The sequence below is a fragment of the Apteryx rowi genome, unplaced genomic scaffold (assembly GCF_003343035.1).
Source record: "Apteryx rowi isolate R43461 unplaced genomic scaffold, aptRow1 scaffold_40, whole genome shotgun sequence".
NCBI classification, from domain to species: domain Eukaryota; kingdom Metazoa; phylum Chordata; class Aves; order Apterygiformes; family Apterygidae; genus Apteryx; species Apteryx rowi.
Window position 1 is genome coordinate 2,984,157 of NW_020450530.1, and position 21,212 is coordinate 3,005,368.

Genomic DNA, 21,212 nt, shown 5'->3' on the forward strand with positions numbered 1-21,212 from the left:
CTCTACAGTCAGCTGAGTTGCTGCCCGTGGGGTGGGCTAGGCTGGACATGCTTCCTTGGCCAGTCCTACCGCCTGGCTGACCTGCTCTTGTGGATGGTCATACAGMCATCTGGAGGGATCTGCCAGCCGCCACCAGTCACGCCTCTTTGATACAGCCCACTTGCAGTCAACCTGTTTATTTTTCCGGCGCCAAGTTTCCATCTCATTTTAGATCTGCGAAGAGTGGSTGCTCCTGTTCTCCTTCGCTGAGGCTGGGATGTGCCCCACACTACCCATGTGCCAAGGGTGCCACCCCCCAAGATCACCCCTGCAGACCTCATCTGCATAAGGAGCTGGACCAGATCCTTCTCCACGAGAGTTTCCTGGTGMCACCCCAGCATCTACCTGGATTCCCAAGGTAGCTCCCAAGCCTAYCTCAACAGGAAAGGTGGCAAAATGATACTATCTGGAACGAGCCTGAGAGTGAATCTCCCTCCGTGTCCTGATTTGGACGGAAAGGACTTGGTGGACCTGGGCTTACATCACCTCCACGCTGCCTCAGGCCACTGTGCCAGMGGCCTCTTTGGGCAGGGGCAGTTTTGTAGGTGAGAAACACACAGCCCCAGACACGGCAKACTCAAGCTCAGCTCATCACCTCCTAACAGCTTTTCCCATTGTGATGATGGACATCCACTGGAAACAAATAAAAATCAAACTTACAGGCATTGAGCAGAAAGAACTATTAAAAAAAAAGGCAAACCAAACAAAAGGTGGGCAGGTCCCTTGCACTTCAGAGCATGTGGTATTTATTAGACATAAATTGGCACACAAGAATAGGAAAGAGTAGCTAGGYAGGGATTTTTTTTTTTCTTCTTAGCTACATGGCTTTGGATATCTGTCTATAAYCCCTCCCACACACATACCAGCATTCCCACGCATTCACACCCACATTCTCATTTGCTGATACACAGGTATGCCTCTTTTGTTAATTAGAATTACTTTTAATTAAAAATATATGTAAATTATATAGAGAAAGTGTGCACAGTTTAGAGAGGGAAAAAAAGAAGAAAAGAAAGCAGACTTCAGTATCAATAAAATTTAAACCCCTCTGAATCAGATGCTTTGTTGGCTTTATGACATATTATTACTTATTTGAACTCCCATGTATAAATAAATAGTACCAGTAAATTTTATGCCTGAAGATTCCTGCAGTAGACATTTTTACTTACACAGTTTTGCTTTTTCTTCTCTTCTTGCTTCCCCCACTCCCATTCTCCCACGATCATTTTCTGCTCCGTTTAAATACATTTGCTTAATGTCTCACTTAACATACCCAGAAGAGTATCCCTTTTTTTCTTCTTTTCCTTTTTCGAGAGGAGGGAAAAATAAAGACTGATAAAACAAAAGTTGAGGATTACAAACTAGCGGCATCATCGTTTTTAAGAACGTAGTTTTTCCCTTTGCTGTCCGCATCTCTTCTCCCCTCCCTCTCTTCCCCTTTGCAGCTGGCTCGCAGCCTCGCTGTCCTCATGCCGGTACGAATTCGGCAGGAGACAAGCTGTGGATGTTTTCCAGTTTGAAAGATACCCCAAGCTTGCACCTGAGAAAGTTGATGGAAGAGAGAGGCAGAGAGACATGAAGGAAAGACAAATGAGAGAATTACAGCACACAAATTGGAAAGGAGATGAGTTTACTGGGCTGGTTCCTTCCGAGATGCATTTTGGGGCKTGCGTGGCGTTTATAACGAAACATAGCGCACTGCGGTGAGCAATTTCACTCATGGTACAACGTCTGGTCGAGGTAGGTACCTTAGTTTTCTCATTTGTGGGTTCATAATACCTCTTTCTGTTGAAAAGTAACAATACTAATAAAAATAAAAAAAAACACTCCAAATCCACCCTTTTAAGCCTTGCTGAAAAGGGTCGGTGTCTTTTTGAGAAAATTGAAAGAAAATATATATATATATTATTATTTATTATATAACATTGTCAACATCAACACCACAAAAAAGTAACATCCTAGCTGTTTTCGTTCAAGCACTCTGACTCTGTTGAGAAAGGCAGCAGGAGTTTCGTGTCCCTTTGAAAACCAAAAGAGCAGGAGGGCAGGGGGGAAACGAGGACACGGGGGTTTCRTGGCAGCAACACAAATTCTGCGGGAAATGTGTCAGGGGAGAAGTGTGTTGATCTGCTCATTTTCTTTCGAAACAAAAGAAAAGGGGGGCAAGTCACAACGAGGCCGATGAACTATTTCATCTGTGGTTTCAAACAGCCGACGAGATCAGTGCCTGTCTCTCTCGAGTGCTACYGGTGAACATTCAGTTAAAGGAGTCTCGCAAAACGCTCTTGTTTTATTACCGACTGGGTATTTTTCCTTTTCCTTTTTTTTTTTTCCTCAATTTTTCATGGCTGATCCTCTTGCACTCTCCTTACTGCCTYGTTAGCTGTTCTCGCTCCACTCTGGCACCATGCCCACGCCGTGCACCGAGTGGTACTGGTGGGGCGAAAGGGTTCGAGGCACTCCGTGGGAATACAGGAACTCTGCCGGCTGCAAGCTGCTGGGGGGGGACTGGATACCGGTCTGAGGTCCGCACTGCCGCACGATGGGCTGGTGAGAAACCGAGGTTTGATGTTGGAACATGCTATGGGTATCTCCTATTTGGGGGGAAGTATGGTTGGCCACGCTGCCGAGACGGGGCATCAGCGGCCCGGAGGTGAAGTGGGCAGAGAAATGCTGGTAGGGTAACCTGTCCATCGGCTGCATGGCAGATACTGTGCAACTGCTGTAGGAGGGCACGCTCGGCCACGTGTTACAGCTGATGTCTTCTAGGCTGGGCACGGGGTCCGTGGGGGGAGCCGAGCTGGCGTACATACATGCTTGGCGCTGAGCTGATTCAGTCCTGTATGAAGTGTTCAGTCCCTGCTGCTGGGGGTAACTGGACCTGTAGAAAGGATCCTCTTCTGCCGGAGAAGTTTCCATGTAGGGCTTCTTGTAGGGATGCTCGGTGGTGGAACATTCCTCATCTGTTGAGAGAGAAAAATCCTGGTAGCAAATAACAATACCGTACCCTCAGCTGAACGTCCTGCTCTGCCATCTGTCAGTATTATCCTCATTTTACCAAGGCCACAGCCTGCACAGAGCTGATGCAGAGACTCTTCTCAGTCACATCAGCATAAATCCAGACCCATTTCTTGGAATCGGTCTGAATCGATCCTGCTGCAACAAAGTGGAGTATTTGACCCTGTCTGCTGAATTAGGGAGGGAGGAGGATTAGCTAGGAGCTCTGGGAGGAAAAGCAAGGCTAAAAGCTGCTGAAGGGGTGTTGAGACTTAACTTTCTTGGTGAAATCCCACGCAAGCCACAGCACCACCAAGTTCCTTGTCTCCTTTTGGCTGCCAGCATTTTCATCAGAAGAGTATCTCCTGCCTGCAGATACACTGTGCCTAACAGAGCTCCGCTTTCATAACTGAGAGTCTCAGAGCTGATGCTGTTAATTAAAAAGGCCTTTATAACAATATATTTCCACGATAAATGACACAAAATGGAGATCACAATAAAAATCACCCTGGGACGGCATCAGTGATGGCAGAGGTGAGATATTCAGATTTGGAGTTTTACAGCGCCAATCTTTAGTTGTGCCAAGGGAGCTGGGCACATAAATTCGCTCAAGGCTTTGTGCTGCATGCTAAAGCCAAGTGTAATGAAAAAGAAAAGTAAATCTCACAGCTAGAAACAGCAAGGCTCAGCTTGCAGAGCTCTTTGTTTCCTGCAGCATCCCTGGCGGAGCCGAAGTCAACAAGAGAAGGAGATAAACAAATTAGGTGAACTCTCTAGAGTGAAAAAAATGATTAAATGAATATATGCACTTATTTATTCATTGACAGGGTCATCAAATGAAATCCAGCTCTGCTGGAATGGATGGCAAAGTTCCCAGGGACAAGCACTTCACCAAGAGATTTTAAGGACAGTGAGGCGAGGGCAGGGGAACTTGTTCTGGCCCAKATTAGCTTTGCTGCTGCTTCAAGAACAGAAATTCAGGTTCAGGCAGAAAAACATCCCACTTAAATTAAAGCCCTTTTGAGACAGAAAGCCCAGCACCCTTTCAACAATGGTAAAATCTGAAAGAATATTGCTAGAAATATCCCTTTTCAATTGTTTTAATTAAAATACATTTTGAGTCGCAATACTTTTCATCCCCAAAATACAAAGAAAAAGAAATAGTTCCAATAACAGAGCTAAAACCACCTGCCCCGCAAGAAGCACTTCCAAGAAACACAGGTGTTTTTGTTGTGCTGGTCCAACTACAAGTGCCAACTTTCAGGAGGTGCCGAGGGGCAGCGCGGACGCTTCTTGTTTCTTGTAAACATGCACATACTTTTATTGCTGTAAACAGCCATGCGCTTTCTGCTGAAAGGTGCACCCACTCTACTTGTGAAATAACCCGTCACTCCCACTCAGGTGCCTGCTGAGTCCAGCACATACAGCTGGAACGACTGCTATTATTAGTCTTCTCGGCCTGACAACCCCAGGAAAACTTCAGGTCTTCTGGTGCTGTGATACCCACTGTGGGGACTTTCCCCTTGGTGTCCTCTGATTTTATCTGTAATAGCGGTTGCCTGTAAATTCAGCTGGAGAACTGCAGTCCCGTTAAACACTTTCTGCCTGACAAACGCAAAACCTGCCTCCCTGGTCCCAGCAACGCAGAACCCTTCAGATAATCAACGGTTATCTTGCACCTCTGGCTTCTCTTAAATATAGACTGAGAATAGGACAGGGGAACCAAGCAATGCAATCACATCTTAAAAATAGCTGGAATGGTAAGAACCGGTTTAAGTTCCTTCCTGAACATGGATCTGTAACAGAAGGTACATCTGCAATAATAGCCTGAGCTCTAGCTTTTACAGACAGCTTAAAAGTTTTGGATCCCTAACCCACCACTGAGTTAGAAGAACACTAGGATGGAAAAACAATGTCTTGTAAAATGGGGCATTGTTCTGCTAATAAAGTTTTCAGCATTAAACCTCATTACTCTGCTGGCATTAGAAGTCATTGGCTTGGGGTTTGACTGTTTATTTTATTTTTATTTTTTAAAATATACAACACAAAACAGTCAAACTCTGTGTTTTTCCATTGTGCAAAAATGTGCCTGACTTACAACCTGAGGTTGCGGATTTTTCCATTTAGTCCAGACATTTTGCTCCCTGCCACAGCACAGCCAGGCAGAGCTTCAGTGAGTTACAGATCCTCTTCCAGAATTAATCACAGGTGAAGAAAGAAAAACAAAAACAACTAGCATTTCAGTGGAAACCTTATAGGTGCCTTTTCTTTTGTAAACTCCAGTGATTGCTCTACCGGCCTCTCTAGCTCCAGGCTCATTGATGTCACATATGGGAAGGGCACTGCCAGTCCAGACCACAAGAGATTTAAAGACACCACACCCACCTCCAAAGAGAACACAGTGGCTAATGAAGAATTATAGCTCACCTTACCTGTTCCTGCCTACCTTCTGACCCCTTTCCCTCATGCTTTTTCCATCTATGTAACCGCAAGAAGTTCTCAAGAGAGAACAGCCCATCTCAAATCTAGATGGGATGAAGCAGACCAGAGATCCTCAGCTGGCATCAGCTGATGAATTTACACTGGTCCAGACTCCCTAGTCCAAGCTGGCATTTCCCCATGACTCTTCGCAGAGAAGACGGGAGCCAGAGCGGAGCAGGTGAAATTCATTCCCACAGTGCACAGGGCAGACCTGGGGTGGGCAGGGAACATCTTCAGGCAAGAGAATGGCAAAAGGGACAAGTCAGAAAATGCTCTCCTGCATTGCCCTACTGGAAAAAAGCCCCTTAAGGAGCCATTTCCATTTTGTGCAGTTTAGAGTCATCCCCACCTGTTCCGGTGCCTGGACAGTGCATCCCAAGGCCATAATCCTCTTCCTGAAAGTCCTCTCACCTTCTCAGCATAAGATGGACATAGCAGAGMATTGTCTGGTCTGCCCTGGGTTTGTTTCTTGATGTTGGTTCCCTGATAGCATTTCATTGTCTTTTTTCTTCTTGGCACTGAGCCCTAGGAGGTGCTGGACACCTCCAGGAGATGCTGACACTCCTGGGAGATGCTCACCATTCTCCACTTTCGTTGCTATTTTTCAAAGCAAAGAGTGGTGATCAGCTCTTGTGACCAGCCCCTCGATACTGTGCAAACCTCAAAAAGCAAAAGGTTCTGCCAAGCAGAAGGAAGCAGCCAGCACCTGGGAGAAGCTGCTCCAAAGTGTGTCCAAGGAAAACGGAGCCTGCAGAATGGGGTGGAAACTGRCTCCCTCACAAGGAATTTGATGATCTAATGAAGGAGCTTGAGCGAGAGCATAAGCTGTTCCAAGATTTCCGGTATTTACTACTTCCAGCTGCATTGTAAATACCACCACACAAATGGCTTTTTAAATGGAATTTCTCAGTTCCAAGATCAAGTCCATCCAGAGTGAAATACAAACATGTAAAATCTCTGGACTGCAGGGTACGCTGGGCCCACCTCTTCCCTTGGTATACATCAGGAGAGCTCTTTCCAGTTTGTGACATTCAGCTCCCTGGGACCAACGACAATGAAGAATGAGACCCAATTGTTTTGCTTTTTAAAACTTGCCCACGCTTCGAAGGCATAACAGTACTTTCATCTTGACATTGTGAGGGAGACACAACGGATGATTATCATTAACATTGCTGCTTTACCCAGTGTAGCTTCTGACAAGAATCTAGCAAGAGTCTGAATAGCCAATCGCCGTGTGCAAAGCTGGCAAGGGTTGTCAAAGAAGAGAAGAAAAGGGCCAATCTGATCAAAATGTGCTTCCCTAAAGAGTAAACCAGACCTGCTTCCTAGGATGTGAAACCTAAGATGTCTTACGGCTATGCTAGTTAAGCTAGCAATTGCAAGGTTTGCAATATGGCTGTGCTGCATTACAGGGGAATGTGACAGAAATGGTTGTGAGGCAGAGACATTCAACACCAAAAACTGGAGTCTCTTACAGAGACAGCGAGTTGCCAGTACTGCCTGCAGAGGAATAGGAGGCACCTCCTGATGGAAGAGTAGGTTGCCTGTATGAAGCTGCTGAAACTGCAGCCCCACAAGCAATGTGGCTACGCAGCACGGAGCTAGGTGCACACCAGCCACCAGGTATCTCCCCACCTTGAGGGCAGTTTCTGTTTCATTTCTGGTGCTGCAGCAGCAACCTTGCTCTGGGCTCCAACCTTTCTCAGATGTGTCTACCCAAGCTTCAGACACACCTCCAGCTGCAGTGTAGCTCAAGCCATGGACACCTCACTGGATCTCCTAATGCTGGCAGGATGAGCAGAATGTCCTCCAAAGAGACCTCATATGGAGGGTATCTGACTTCTTTTCAGTCCTGGTCCTACAGTTTCTTCAAGTCAAAGAAAAACTAGGTGGGATAAGGAGAAAACAGCTCAGAAAATGAAGAGGTCTGTCCACCCTAACAGTGCCTGTCCTTGAAGAGAAAGGAAAGGCATTGCTGTACCACCACTGACCTCAGTAAAGCAGGAAGGAGATGAAAGATATATTCTTCCCCATGGACGGGGTCATGTGCAAGCTAAGTGGCTCAAGGATACGGTCCTCACTGGTTGGAGCCGGTGAATTCTGCCTCGTTCCCTCTTCTCCCTCAGAGTGCCAACATGACAACTTTTATAACGTCCCGAGGGAGAGACTGTTCCAGTCGCCTCCTGTTCAGCATCACAAGCATCCCAGAAATCTGCCAAGTGGTTGAGATTGTGTAAGGCTGGGAGGGAGCAGAGGTTTAGAGAGATGACATTTTAGTTCACGAGAAGCCTGAGAGAGAGGAAAACACAAGGGAAAACAAGCCCTAATGCTGCAATTGGGAAGTGGGCTAAAATGAAAGACAGAAAGCAAGCTGTCTACTGGAAAGTCCTTTTGGGCTTCTCAGAGCATAGAAGTGAGAGACAGAGAGGTGGAGAACAAAAAGAAAAATGCCAAAACTAACTGAACTTTACCATAGCTTAAAAATCCATATCAAGAACTGAGGCAGTTCCTTGGTAGGATACAGTTTTGGAGTTAATCCATCCTTTCAAGACCGGTCTCTATGAAATACCATAAGCAATCTCTACATGGAGCTGGGATACGGTACTGGACAATTCATGCCTTGAGGACTGCCATTCCCCAGCCTCCCAGCCTACGACATGTTCAGAGGGTGCCAGGAGCAGCAATCCCCATTATACCGCACTGGGGTTATTCCCAAAGTTGCATCCCTGCACTGCTGCCCAGGCACCAGGAATTCCCAGATTTGGGAGTCTGGGACATGTCCTTCCTTCTTTACCCCGAAGAGGATCAGCTGCTCCCTGAACCACAGAGGAGCCTTCAGAGATAACATCCCCTCACAGCCCTGCTGCTCACCCATAATGTAATGCCCATATCAGATCTCTAGAGCAAATCCATCTTGACTTGACAGCTAAGAACAACAGTCACCCACAAAGCTATATCTCTGCCTTGAGTCACCAAAAAAATAGAAGAGGTTGAATAAGGTGCCTTTCAGTTGCTAGAATACAGACCTCTTCCTAACCAAGCTTAACCAAGATTTTCCCTCCTGATTAAAAGTAATAGAGGGAAATACTATGAGATGTCACAGCTGGAAGAAGTATCTGAGAGTCTGTCATAGAAATCAGTTGAGGTATTTGTTAAAGAAAGTAATGACAACAGCTGGTCTGGAACCCAGCTGAATTGCCCTCTGCCCTGCGAGCACTTGTCCATACCCACAGCCTTGCAGAAAGGAAATAATCCGCTTGAGACAAATCTTAAACTGACTGAAGAGGAGTCAATATGTTTGGGGCGCTAATGATGCAAGTAAATCAATCAAATTTCCAAGCCAGGAAAAGGTCAGATATGTATCAAGAGTGAACACACTGTTATTTTCATTTTTTTGTTAGATTGTGAGGCTTGTTAGAAATTATGCAGAAAAAGGTTAGAGTAGGAAAGTGGGAGAGGTGTGAAGAAAAGCTTAATATTTCACTGAAAAAGGAAGGACTGGGAAAGAAGAGGAGGAAAAAGAGGAATGTTATGGGTAAGATTATTCTTCCTAGTCTAATAAAGATCCTTGTTCAGTGCTAGAAGAAAGTACCATGCTCTGTCTGAGTTTGAGATGAAACCTTGGATCACATTCTGATTTATCTGAACCAAATTGCTCATCTCTAGTTACTTTTTTTTTTTTAATTAATTTCACTTTGCAAAGAGCTGTTTGGCAGCTTATGTTGGCTCTCTGTTTCCCATTAACTTTGTGTTTCTTTTCTTTAAGCCCTGGTGGCTGTTTTCGATTTACTAGATGCATGGGGAGGGGGAAAAGCACAATAAGGAAAGCAGCGACTCAGGCTCCTGAGACGTACAGCTTCGCGGAAGAAGCCAGTGGTATCGGACAGGACACTGCTTCTCTTTGATTAAAGCATTTGGCGGCTTTGATAAAAGGCCCTTAACTGCTTGTGCCACTCAAGCCATCGTGGAGATAATGAGGGGCCATCAGCAGTACAGACAAGGACTCTCTTTGCCAGTCTCCCGCACTTTTGCAAGGGCCATGCAGGCCAAAAGGGGCTGGGGCACTTATTACAGGGCAGATAGTCGTCTCTTCTGTGACAATAAGAGGAAGTGAGATAATTGGGGGATTGAGGGAAACCACCCATGGAGACACCACTTAGCGGGAATCCCAAAACTGGAAGGAAACCTCTGTTGATTCCTTATCGCTTTACAATGTGGAGGCGAATGATGAATTGCCCTGCGGTGCGGGGACACACAGCAGCCACAGATTGTCCAAAGGGTTTATTGGCATTCAGGCTAGCTTGTTTTGTTTAGTTTTTGCAAAGGGGAAGAGGACTGGTGAAAGCTCAGCTCCCAGGGCAAAGGAGCACTGAGGCCGGATCTTGGGCTGAGGGACGCCAAGGGTGAACGTGACCTGCTTTCCCATCACTAACAGTGGGGCTTTGTGGCAATCCAGCTGCGTCACACGCACATTCATACACCACTGTGGGGATAGGGGGATAACACACCACCTCCAATCTTATGGGACACTCTGGGAGGCCATTGCTGCTCCCGTTTCCCAACCTTGGAGCTAGCTCAAGTCCAGCATCACAATTTCCAATCACAGTTTTGGTACACCCTATACGAGTGCAAGGGATCCAGCCAACTGCAGGGGTTAGAAAATGATGCCTCTGTTTTCTACTGTTTGATTCGATTTCACATCAGGAAAATATTAAGATTCTCAAATTTTTTTTATGACTCTATATGTATATATACATGCACGCACACGTGATGAAACAGTGTTCAGAGGATTTACCAAGGATGCAAGAGACTTGCATTTCCATTAGCCCTCCTGCCTCATCTGCATGGGACTGCCAATACTCCCCACCATCTGCTGCCTCATATTGTGTGTCTACACTGCACATCACAGCATCCCAGGGGTTACATTACTAAAAATAATACCATATAGCTGACTGATAGGGCTGTGTGGGGAAGCAAGAAGGGATCTGTTGTAAGGAGAAGCTACTGGGACTTTAGCAGCTCTTGGTGCCTCCCAATGCCATGGTGCAGGTCGATGCCTGTTAATCATTTCCCATGGAACTTATAGTCTAAATCCTGAGAAAAGGGAACAGTGGTGGGCTGTGCAAGTTCCCCTTCTTGCCCCATAGGGTTGCACTCTGCCCTGCAAATTTCCTGTTTTCTTCTGGATGTCTGGGGTAGGGGTGATCTGAGGCTTTTTCTGTTCCAGTCCTATAAATGTTTGTGCATCTTGGCATTCCCACTGCTTTGAGAGAAAAAGGGAGAGACTGCAAGCTATTCACTCCTTCCTGAAAGCAATTATCCCATCGATACTGTGGGACTCATCATGCCAGGAACCGCTGACTGGTTAGAGTAAAGCACTCACATTTTGAGCCCTCAAGCTCTGTCAAAGCAGGTCACTCACACTAGAGGGGAACAAACATGGAGAGCATGATTTTCAATCCCATGCCCCGTTCATTAGAACAAGCATTTAAATGGAATTGCTTTCTGCATTTGGACAAATACTTCCCATCCGTAAGACTCATAGTCAAAAACCATGCAAAATCCAAGCTGTCAAGGTATCTACACTTGCAGATTAACCCTGTCTGAGGGGCTATGGAGACAGATAAGTCACCTCTATCTCTGGCACCAGTTATCTTCCTGAATGTGGATTCAACTTGGGTAAAAGGTACTGCCACCCCTCCAAACAGCTCACTCCCAGCCCAGCAGAAGAAAAGTGGTTTTAAGCTAACACCAGTGAAACCAATTTTCTACCCAGCTCAGGGGAGCTGTCTGCCTCCAGTGCACAGCCCTCATCTTAAATGGTGTCACCATAAAGCAGGCTGGTGCAGTCAAGCCTGCGGGCAAGGGAAAACAACACAAAACGACACTGACAATCGTGTTTGGAATGGGAAAGCCGTAGAGCGGGAGCGGAGCAGGGAGCCACCAAGGCCTGACCTTTTCTCTTGGTGCAGTGGTAGATCTGGCTGTGCTCCTGCGAGATCGGGTACGGGTTGGCAGGCGGCAGCAGGTCCTGGGAAGTGCTCGACACCCCGTTCTCGCACTGATATTGGGACCCCAAGTTGGAGGAGGCAGAAAGGACCCTGGTCTCACCACTGAATGGGCTGTGATTTGAGGACACTTTTTGTCTCACTGTGCTCCTGGGAACAACCGGGTACTCTTTACTGAAAAAACAAGGCAGAAAAGCAATTAATTAATAAATAGATCGGTGAATTAATAAATGAAAGCAGCACATTAGTGTCATGGTGTTTGTTTAGACTTTCAGGGAAATAGAGCCATCCGCCCAGGAGACCGCAGCCCTGCCACACTTCATCAGTACAATGCCCTCCTCTATTTTGCTTTCCTTTAAGTATCTTTCTCTTTAGATTTCTGCCTCTTCCACCATTACAGCTATTTTGTACACATACATAGAATAGACATATGTACTTATAGAGAAGTATAAAATATTTATATTTACATTTCATGATAGTTTTTATAAGTTATATACTATTTATATTGTATATGCATATGTGTGCACGTGTGTAAAAAAAAAAAAAAAAAAGAAAAAAGCTAATTGCTGCCAAGTTGTTTACAGGGAACCAAGCTGACTTGGACATGAATTAAATATTTAGGTTTACTTTTTCCGCTTACGGTAGTTGTCCCCATTCCTTTTCCCCAGTATCTGCCAGCCTGGCTGTCCTTGGATGGGGATCTCTGGACCAGAGAACAAGCACCATTCCAAAGCGCTCAGAGAAGAGAAATAAATCACAAAGACCTCGTGCACAGCAGAGCCGCATGCCTCAACGGAGCCGGACCAGGGTGAGCACTGGTGGAAAGTCTAGTTTGCTCCCTTGCTCTGAAATCTGGTTTGAAGTAGGGGTGCTTTGCCAATACTGGCTAGAAATCTCCTCTCCCAGAAGACCCTTCCGCACTTTTCAGATACACTTCTCAAATGCATCAGCAATGTGGCTGGACAAGATTATTCCTGTTCTGCAGAAAGCAAAACTGAGGCTGAGTTCTGGGTCTTCCACCTGGTAACACACAGGCCCCAGAGGAGACGTGAGCCTCCTCCCACGCTCTCTGAGTCAACAGGGCACTTGCTGAACCCAAAGACTTTCTAAAATGCATTAAGAGCAGGGAGCACCACAGCACCTCGGGGAAGTGCCATGAGGTACCAGGCTCAGAGCAGCCAAGAACCAGAGCCCAGATTACAACATAAGCTTTCTTCTTTGAGGTTAAAACCATTGGACCAAGCTGCCTTGGTGGATCCTACAGTGGAAATGACACCCTTCACAGTCATAGGAGAGGACTGTGGTGCTCCACAGGAGATGCAGCCGCAGCAGGGAGTCACGCTAGAAATGGAATAGGAACATCAGGTTTCCAAACTGCAGTTCGCAGGAGGCATCACAGTGACTTCTCTCCAAACTGAAATATTTCTGTTTCAGTCAAAGTATTTTCGGTATTCTTTGCCAAAAATCAACTATTTGGGGAGGGGAACTAAACTATTTTCTAACTAAATACCTAAAAATTCTCTTTCTTTCAGTTTGCCATTTTTCTACACAAAAAATAGCAGTTTTCTCTGTATTTCTACCTTTCTCTTCCTTATGGGGACTGAGTTCTAGCAAAGACATTTCTTTGTTACTTTCTAAAGCAACACCCATCTTGAAACATTTATATATTTTCCTGAGCACACTTAATACATAGCGCACACAGCTACCATTTTAGATTGTCCTTTGGTCTTTAAAAATGTATCCGAATTTTTTTTTCAATGCCTAAAAGTCACTATTCCCAAAACAGCTAATTGTAATCCTGGGCCAGAGTTTAATGGAATGAAAGGTTTGGTTCATCGCTGACACAAAATTATTGTTGTGTCCAGAACTTTTGCTTTGCAAAAAAATTGCAGTGAAGTGGGGAGGGGAAAAAAGCATTAAAGCCTGACTTACACTGGCAATATAGGCAGTTGTCTGCACAGCAAGGAAGAGACTGTTGTTGCTGGGCCAGAATGCGAGTTACAGTTTTATATGGGGGTGTTAATGGACCACATCTTTTTTGCATTAAAAATTGTAAAATTAGAAAAAAAAGTTGGTTAGAGAAAGAATTTACAAGGCAGGAAGCTGTCACTGGTCTATTCAAAGTCTGCTGGAGGGCTAATGATGAATATTCAGTTTCTGTAGTTTGTGTATTATAATAGCAGAGAGGGAGACCGAGGAAGAGGGGAACTAGGTTGTGCAAGGTGCTGTACAATTTCTGCACCACCRTGCTCCCAGCAGAAGCAGACGAGATAGCTGAAGGGCAGCCAAAAAAAGAAAGTTACTTTGCTTCCCATTTGAAAGGTGGACAGCTGAGGCCCAGGTAGGCAAAGCGACTTGTCCTGTGCCACATGGAAAGCTTGTGACAGATTTGTAACTGAACTGTGGATCTGGGGAAGCTCCCTCATCATTTGGACAACCTGCCTCTCTAAATTTGACAGGAGCCAAAGAGGAGGGAAAGGCTGTAGGAGAAAGACAGAAAGGGAGGCAGAAAGCCTCCCTCTCCATGACCCRTCTGCCTGCATGAGTGACACATGAGAGACCAGGTGGAGGCAAATCACCTGTCACAGCTCCAGGAATGATCCCTTGGAGAAATGAGTCTGATGCCACTGTGTCCTCCTGTGTGGAGACCAACAGAGTCTGCCAGCAGGAGACTGAGAATACAAGACGGTSCTACAAGTCACCTTACATTGGTCAGATGCTGTGTTCCCACCAAGAACCCARAGTCCTTGCACCAGAGAAAAGCCACAAACTGTCCTGTTTGGGAGCAGGAAAAAAAATAATGTTTGGGGAAAGAAATCTGGGAGTAGTAGATGAGTTGGGTTGAAGTTCAACTCCACAGTGAAGGAACTCAACCTTGAAGTCTTGACTCAAGTCTGAATTCCCATTTGGTTAGATTTTTCCCAGACCCATAGGATCGGACACCGGCATCTGCATGGCTGYTCCCTAGTAGTACACACACTCCTCTTTAGAGTTCATCATACAGCCCTAATCCTACAAAGAAGGCCTTACAGGTAACTCCTTCCTGCATTTCCTGAGCACTTCCACTGGAATCAGACATCTAGCAGGTGGAACAAGCAAGGTGGAACTCAGTCCCGTTCTTATGGCTCAGTTCTCCCTTCCCAGACAAATAATGCAGTCACATGACAGACTATGGAGCTCTATAAGATCATTTTTCATGGCTCTATAAGACCAYTTATGCCACAAATTCGTATCTACCAAGGGATTCAAAGGAGAGAGTTCAAGAAGGTTTTGTAATCTCAGAGCTGGAAACATCATTGACCTTGCAAAATAATAAAAAATTGTGGAAAAGAATAAATCTAGGTCTTCACAGAACAGCATCTAGTCCACTTTCTTGCTTATCACTACATTGTAAGGAGTAATTTTCAACTTTTTTTACATGCAGACTTGAAGTTTCCTAATGTACAAGCCAACGTATAGTACATGCAGCCTGCAGACAATAACCTTGTTAAAAATCTCTTCAAAGGTCCACAGATTATAACCAGCCTTTGGGTTGAAAGATCCGCTCCCTCCTGGCCCTAAGCAAATGGTTTTAGAAGGTACTTCTGATACTCTTGCAACAAAGCAGTATACATCAAGGCGCTCCAGAATTACAGTAGCTCATGGCAACAAGACTTCAGAAGAGCTATTAAATGTCAGGTCTCGAGGATCAAATCGATGTCTTTCTGAAGCCAAGATGAGGCATGATGTGGAAGAGGATTTCCCCGTAGTTAGCTGCTGCCGTGATCTCATAGCATCCTTCGAAGCACCTAAACTGGGTGTTKTCTAGATCTTGTTCACAACGGTAATTCCTAATCTTTTAAAATCTGAACTAAGGTATGTCAGTCAGGGATGGGAAACCGGGCCAAACACAGCAATTTCCCTCCATTCTTTCCAAAATATCATGAGATTTTAACTCCTCCCTAGTCAGTCACCACATAAAAACAGATAGCATATATCCTTGCTATCCTTTCAGTCCTGTCCCCTCCATCTGCTCAGGCGCCCATAGGTACTCTGGTGCAGAATCAGACCCTCATTCCAGATGTGCAGACATGACTCAAAGGCAACTAATTTTATATTTCCCAGGCCACCAATTGTTGTCYTTCCTGCTGAGACTAGGGAGTGGGAAAGAAATGGAAGTCAGCCACAAAAGATATAGAAAGAATAAGAGAAAAAAAGTGACTGGAATAAATATACCATCTCCCAGGAAGAAAATAAACCAGAAAACAATTGTCAAWTGCCAATGTGCATTCATTTCAGCTTATTTCCAGCAGATTGTAATAAAAAAAAGAACCACTCTCAGCAGACTGTCTGGAGAGACTGAACTGGATAATCTACAGCATGAGAGGACTTGGTGGGAGAGAAACTACTGAGTACTTCCTTCAGTCTTACCTCAWATCAAATATAAGCTCTCTCTGCATGGGGACCGCAGGCCAGCCCCACAGAAAATAATACCCTAGACTGAATGTCTAGCAAAAGAAGGCAAGATGTCCACTGAGAAATACAGGAGACAGTTCACAGCAGCATATTACTCCAGTCTATCAAATGTCCTGACCTTCTTGCCRGCATGTGAAGGGGCCCAGTAATGCTAGGCTCCCATAACTTCTGTGAACAGYGCATTACAATGACCATTACAATGAACCTAAGAACCAGCAGTGAAACTGCTATAGATCTAGACCTATCAWCACCAGGTGAGTAAAAAGCTAGAGTCCCACAAACGTGTACTGTTGCCTGTGTTTGGAGTAAGAGAAATGTGAGAGGAGACAGAAAATGGACATGATCCAACAGAGGCAGCATCAGTCTGCACTGATGCTGGGCTGAACTTCTGCAGATCAGTTCCTGCTGGACAGATCCCCCAGAAGAAGGGGCAGTGGAGGAAATCACAGCTAACCTGTGTTCCTTGAGCTGACTCTCTCACTTCTAAAGAGCTATGGATACCCTCCAGTGAAATCCGTAGAGCCTTATTTTGGATTTCATCTGAATTCCATTAAAATCTATAGAATGCAGTTCAAGCCTGCAGTTTCCACTGGGGCTTTGACCAGGAAACTTTCCTCAGGGACCAGTTTGCTGGAGGAAAGCATCATCACTCCAGCAGATGTTGCAGCTCCAAGTCTCACACTGAAAATGTTTCAGACAGCTTGTGGCTCTTGGGAAATTTCAGTGACAGAACACGGGAAATGAAAATGGATGAAAACATGCAATGAGAAGATGAAATGAGAGCAAGGTCATTTGCAGTGGACTGAGACCTGCTTGAGTTAAGCAGAATAGGTCTGTCTGCCCAACAGTACAGCAGCATGCCAAAGTAGATGACTTTGGGGAGTCTGTTTCATTTATTTTACTGGCACCCAAACATACACTATCTTCTCCATTATGCCAGTTCTGAATCATGGTACTAACTTCATATCCTTTGGGTCTGGCCCAGATTCTGTTCTCAGCTACACTGGCAAAAATTTGGAATAATTCCGTTGGAGCCAGGAAGATTACTGTGGATTAATGCCAAAGACAGCAAACTATGGCTCATGATCTTTGACAGAGAAAACATATACATAATGTCAAATCTACACTGCTGCTCTTTTTCTGTTGARTGCATCATTCTGGATCTTTGTGACACTTCGAAAAGGCCCAAAATACCCATTAAAGGAGCTAAGAGCCACCCTTTCTTGTAATTATCTTCCTATTCGAGAGCTTTCYCAATATGGATCTTCAAGGACTAATTGCATTAATTTGAATGAGTAGTAACTAGGGCCTGATTTTTCAGAAGCTCTTCAGCACCCATAATAACAGCTGAAGACAATGGGAGTTACAGATGATCATCAAAAATTAGTAAAAGCATTTAACAGAATTGCTCTTTCACAGTTCTCTAGACCCAGACCCACAAATACTTCTCCCCTGCTGTCTTTCGGCAGTCACAAATAAAAAAATAGAAGTTGTGACTTGCGTGCAACTCCCTCAAATCACTCAATAGCTATGGTTTATTAATACAGCTCCATTGACTGTCATGCATGGGGAATTCTAAGGGTAAAGTCCTACACTGACATCTGCAATGCAGACCTCATTGACTCTCCGCGTAAACTTCACCCTCTGGATTTCTCCCGATTATTCTTCTCTGGCTCTCCACACCAAATCCCCCTTGGCACAGACCAAAGTCCTAAGCAGAGACAAAAGGAATTCTTACAAGACAGTGGGGCAAGAGATCTGAGAAGAACATTTTGCCTAAAATTTCTGGCATCACAGTTACATAATTTTTACCTGATTTATGTTTTTCAATTTCAGCTAGACCACAGGATACAGATGCAGTAAAACTCACATCCCTGTACACATTTTCCTCTAACACGTTTTCCTTTTTTTAATCAGGGAAATAACAAACTTGATCTCGTGCTTGGAAACCAGAAAACTTAATGAAGTGTGTTCTCCAAGAGCACACATCCTGTCAAAGAAATTGCTTAAGGGTTCCCAGGTACCTTGGGAAGGAATGGAGGATGAACATGTATCAGAAGTCTGTGTTCACTGGTGTTTGGATCTTTCTGGAGTTTGTGACTATTCTTTTTGAATGAAATCATCTGATGCTGAAAGGCTTAACAACRCTCCTGAATGAAATTTTCTACCTGGACAGATCTATTAACTTTTCTTCTGAGAAACTGGAGGAGAAAACAAACCAAATAAACCAACAGAGCCTTGCARAGGAGAAAGGGACATACTTGCAAACACATCCACATCCGCCCTGCAAAGCTCATGCCCCCAGAGGACATTTGGGCTAATGTGCTGCTCTCGCTTGGCTGGAGCACGCAGAGGCACGCAAAGGCGGAGGGAAACATTCTCAACAAGGCACCCGAGACCTAGCTCTTAGCTCACCAGCAGCTCTGAAAGTTGTCTTTCTTTCCCTCAGTCCCTACCATTTGCCAAAGGGTAGGTGTTCAACAAATGAATCATCAGGCCAAGACTCCGCAGTCACCTAAGCCTGCTTCTACTGCACCCCACTGCAGAACCTKGCCTGAGTTGAGTGAAATAATTTTGGACCCAGCAGACTGGTTTTCCTCCCATGCTGGGATCTTCTGGCAGGCTAAAGGTACGAAGAGACCRTCAGAACAGGCCAGGTGAGAATTCCTTTGCTTTGGATGGGATTTATCTCATCTAATTTTAGCTGTTTAAAAGTTAGTCATCTATTTAAGCAAATCATTCAGACCTCCTCTGCAAGTGAGACAGGCAGACAGGGGGTTCCTCTCCCCACCCTAACACAGGTGTGATGAACTGCTTTCTCAAAGAAAAGCGGTTTTGCATGCCAAAAGTGCCCCTCGCTCTCCACTTTCTACAGAGGGGCCTGAACATCCGGCTCRGCTTGCAGACGTTACTTCTAGATGACGTCTTCAGCCACCATGCATCTGCTCCCACCCAATCCAGGCTCTGGTGAACATGTCAGGACCTGAAGGATTAGTGCTGAAAGTGTGTCTTCGCCTGCAGTCAGGCCCCTGAGGCTGCTCCGAGGTGTGGGTGTGGGTGTTGGGGGTGGTTCATGTTTTGACCATGGTTGGGGGCAGCTTTCCTGAAAACAAGGAACCCACCAAGCAGCTCTTGTGCCCAGCTGGGTCAGTGCCACCTCTCAGCCTTGTCTGCTGGGGTTTGCTTCTCCTAGGTCTRCTATCAAGTATGAAATGTTCCTCTCCAATAATCCTACACAGGGAATTAAGAAACATTCGAGCTTTGAATAAAGAAAACATAAAGGTGCTTAGGCTTTCCTCAGCATGGTAAATTCATTCTTTTTATGGCTGCATTCCCTAACGAGATGATCAGTGACCTGATGAATGTTAGGTCACCAGTTTCCRATACAAAATGCTGTGCACTGTTTTTTTAAAAGCGTATTTTTTTCAGCTATCTTTTCTCTACAGTGAAACAACTGCACTAAAAATATATCCAGCCAGGTTCTCCGAGGGCATAAATAGATATCATTCCACTGAAGTCAGGCTAGAAATACCAATATATGTCAGCTAGGGAATGGGTCCATCATTAGGAAAACAACTTTGCTATATAGGCACATACACACATACACATTTATATAGAGAAATTATAATTACATTTTAATATATATTTATATATGAAATATATATAAAACCGCAAAGGTAGGTCATACTTCTCCAATATACTCAATCCTGAATGGTTCTTTATTTTATATATATAATTTTTATATATATATATAATTTATTTTATATGTGTTTTCATATTTTTTTATATATAGTATATAATCATTTATATATATAAAAAACCCACAAAGGTGGGAGCATATTTCACTAATACTTTCAGCCCTGAATGGGTCTTTATTTTAATATAATAACCATATCCTTCTCTCCCTTAAAAATGACATCTTTGTAAAGGTACAGCATTATTTCTATACTATCTGTACAGAGGATAAGTTATTTAGGAAGTGAGCATCAGAAATTATCCTGCAAAGTCAACTCTGTGTATTTTAACCCTTTCAACCACATCAGTTCTGAGTGTGTGTATTTATATATTCCAAGTGTTTCTGTTCACTGTATCATCAACTGTGACCGCAGGCCTGCATAAAAATGCCAAGCAATTTTTAGCACAAGTTCAGCATGGCTAGGTGCCATGCTCTTCATATGGCATGAAACACTTCTAATAGTCTTCACTGTTTTACCTCCTCCCTCCCCCTCCAAAAACCCTGTGATGAATGTAAACCTTCAAGTCTTTCCATTGACCATAATGAAAGGGTAGTTTAACAGCAAAAATGTGTGGGGACATCGTTACTCAAGTTCCAGTGGAGGCTGGGGGGGCTGACATAGGAAAAAAATAAATAAATATTGACTTATTATGCCAGGATCTGTGCAGTCGTTGGAATGGGTAGGCAGGCAGGGAACACAGGGCACATTCAGAAGACCACAGAGATGATTTAGAATGAGAAGAAAAAAAGTTATATRTATGTATATATACATATATACACATATATATACACACGTATGTATACATATACATATAGCCAATTTATTGGCTTTTCTGGGTGTGAGCCTGAAAGCTTTTGTACACTGGAGTACGTCTGCCCATTTGAGTAAGGTTATGGGTATAAGCGTTTGCAGGATTACAGGCATTATTTGTTGCCTGCCAGTGCAATTTGCATGGTTATGGAGAGCCATATTCAGGTCACCAAATAAGGCAACTAGATGAGACTTCTGCATCTGTACTGACATCTGAGTTCAAGATTGCAATGACCACCTATAGTGTGGAGCTATCAGACTCTGGCTCGTTGGACAGTCAGAGAGAGTCCTTAAAACAGAAGGTCACATTACAGGTCCCTACAGTTCTGCATCGAGAGCAAGCTCCACTGTTCTCAGAGAACATGGGATCTGAGTCACTCCTGTCCTCCTGAATGGAAAATGTTATACTGAGCATCTACAGCTGTCTTAGGTATAATCATGGATATGGCATTTTCACTGCAAAACATTTGCACCAGGAAGTAACCTGATGCATGGATGTAGTTCCAAGTTAAGTAAAAGGCATGAAGTTAATTACTGGCAGGACCTGACATTTAAAAAGGGACTTTAAAGAGGATTTAGGCTTAAGTTTCAGCTTAAATGCTTAAATCCAAAACTAAGATCCAAAAAGACCTGGCCCTGGAGATCCCGACATTTTCTAATACCTTCCTTTGTTGACCTGAAATCA

The 21,212-nt window shown here is 44.5% G+C and overlaps 1 protein-coding gene across 2 annotated transcripts in view; it reads right to left on the minus strand.

Moving 5' to 3' along the window:
• Nucleotides 1-1,989: 1,989 nt before the first annotated feature.
• TBX5 (T-box 5) overlaps nt 1,990-21,212 on the minus strand; it is a 40,406-nt gene continuing 21,183 nt past the window's right edge. For both annotated transcript variants that reach the window (XM_026075196.1, XM_026075195.1), the window contains 2 exons: nt 11,473-11,699; nt 1,990-3,002 (listed from right to left, as the gene is read on the minus strand). In XM_026075196.1, the coding sequence (XP_025930981.1) occupies nt 2,419-3,002; nt 11,473-11,699 (811 nt within the window). In that variant the 3' untranslated portion in view covers nt 1,990-2,418. The remainder of the gene's footprint in view (nt 3,003-11,472; nt 11,700-21,212) is intronic.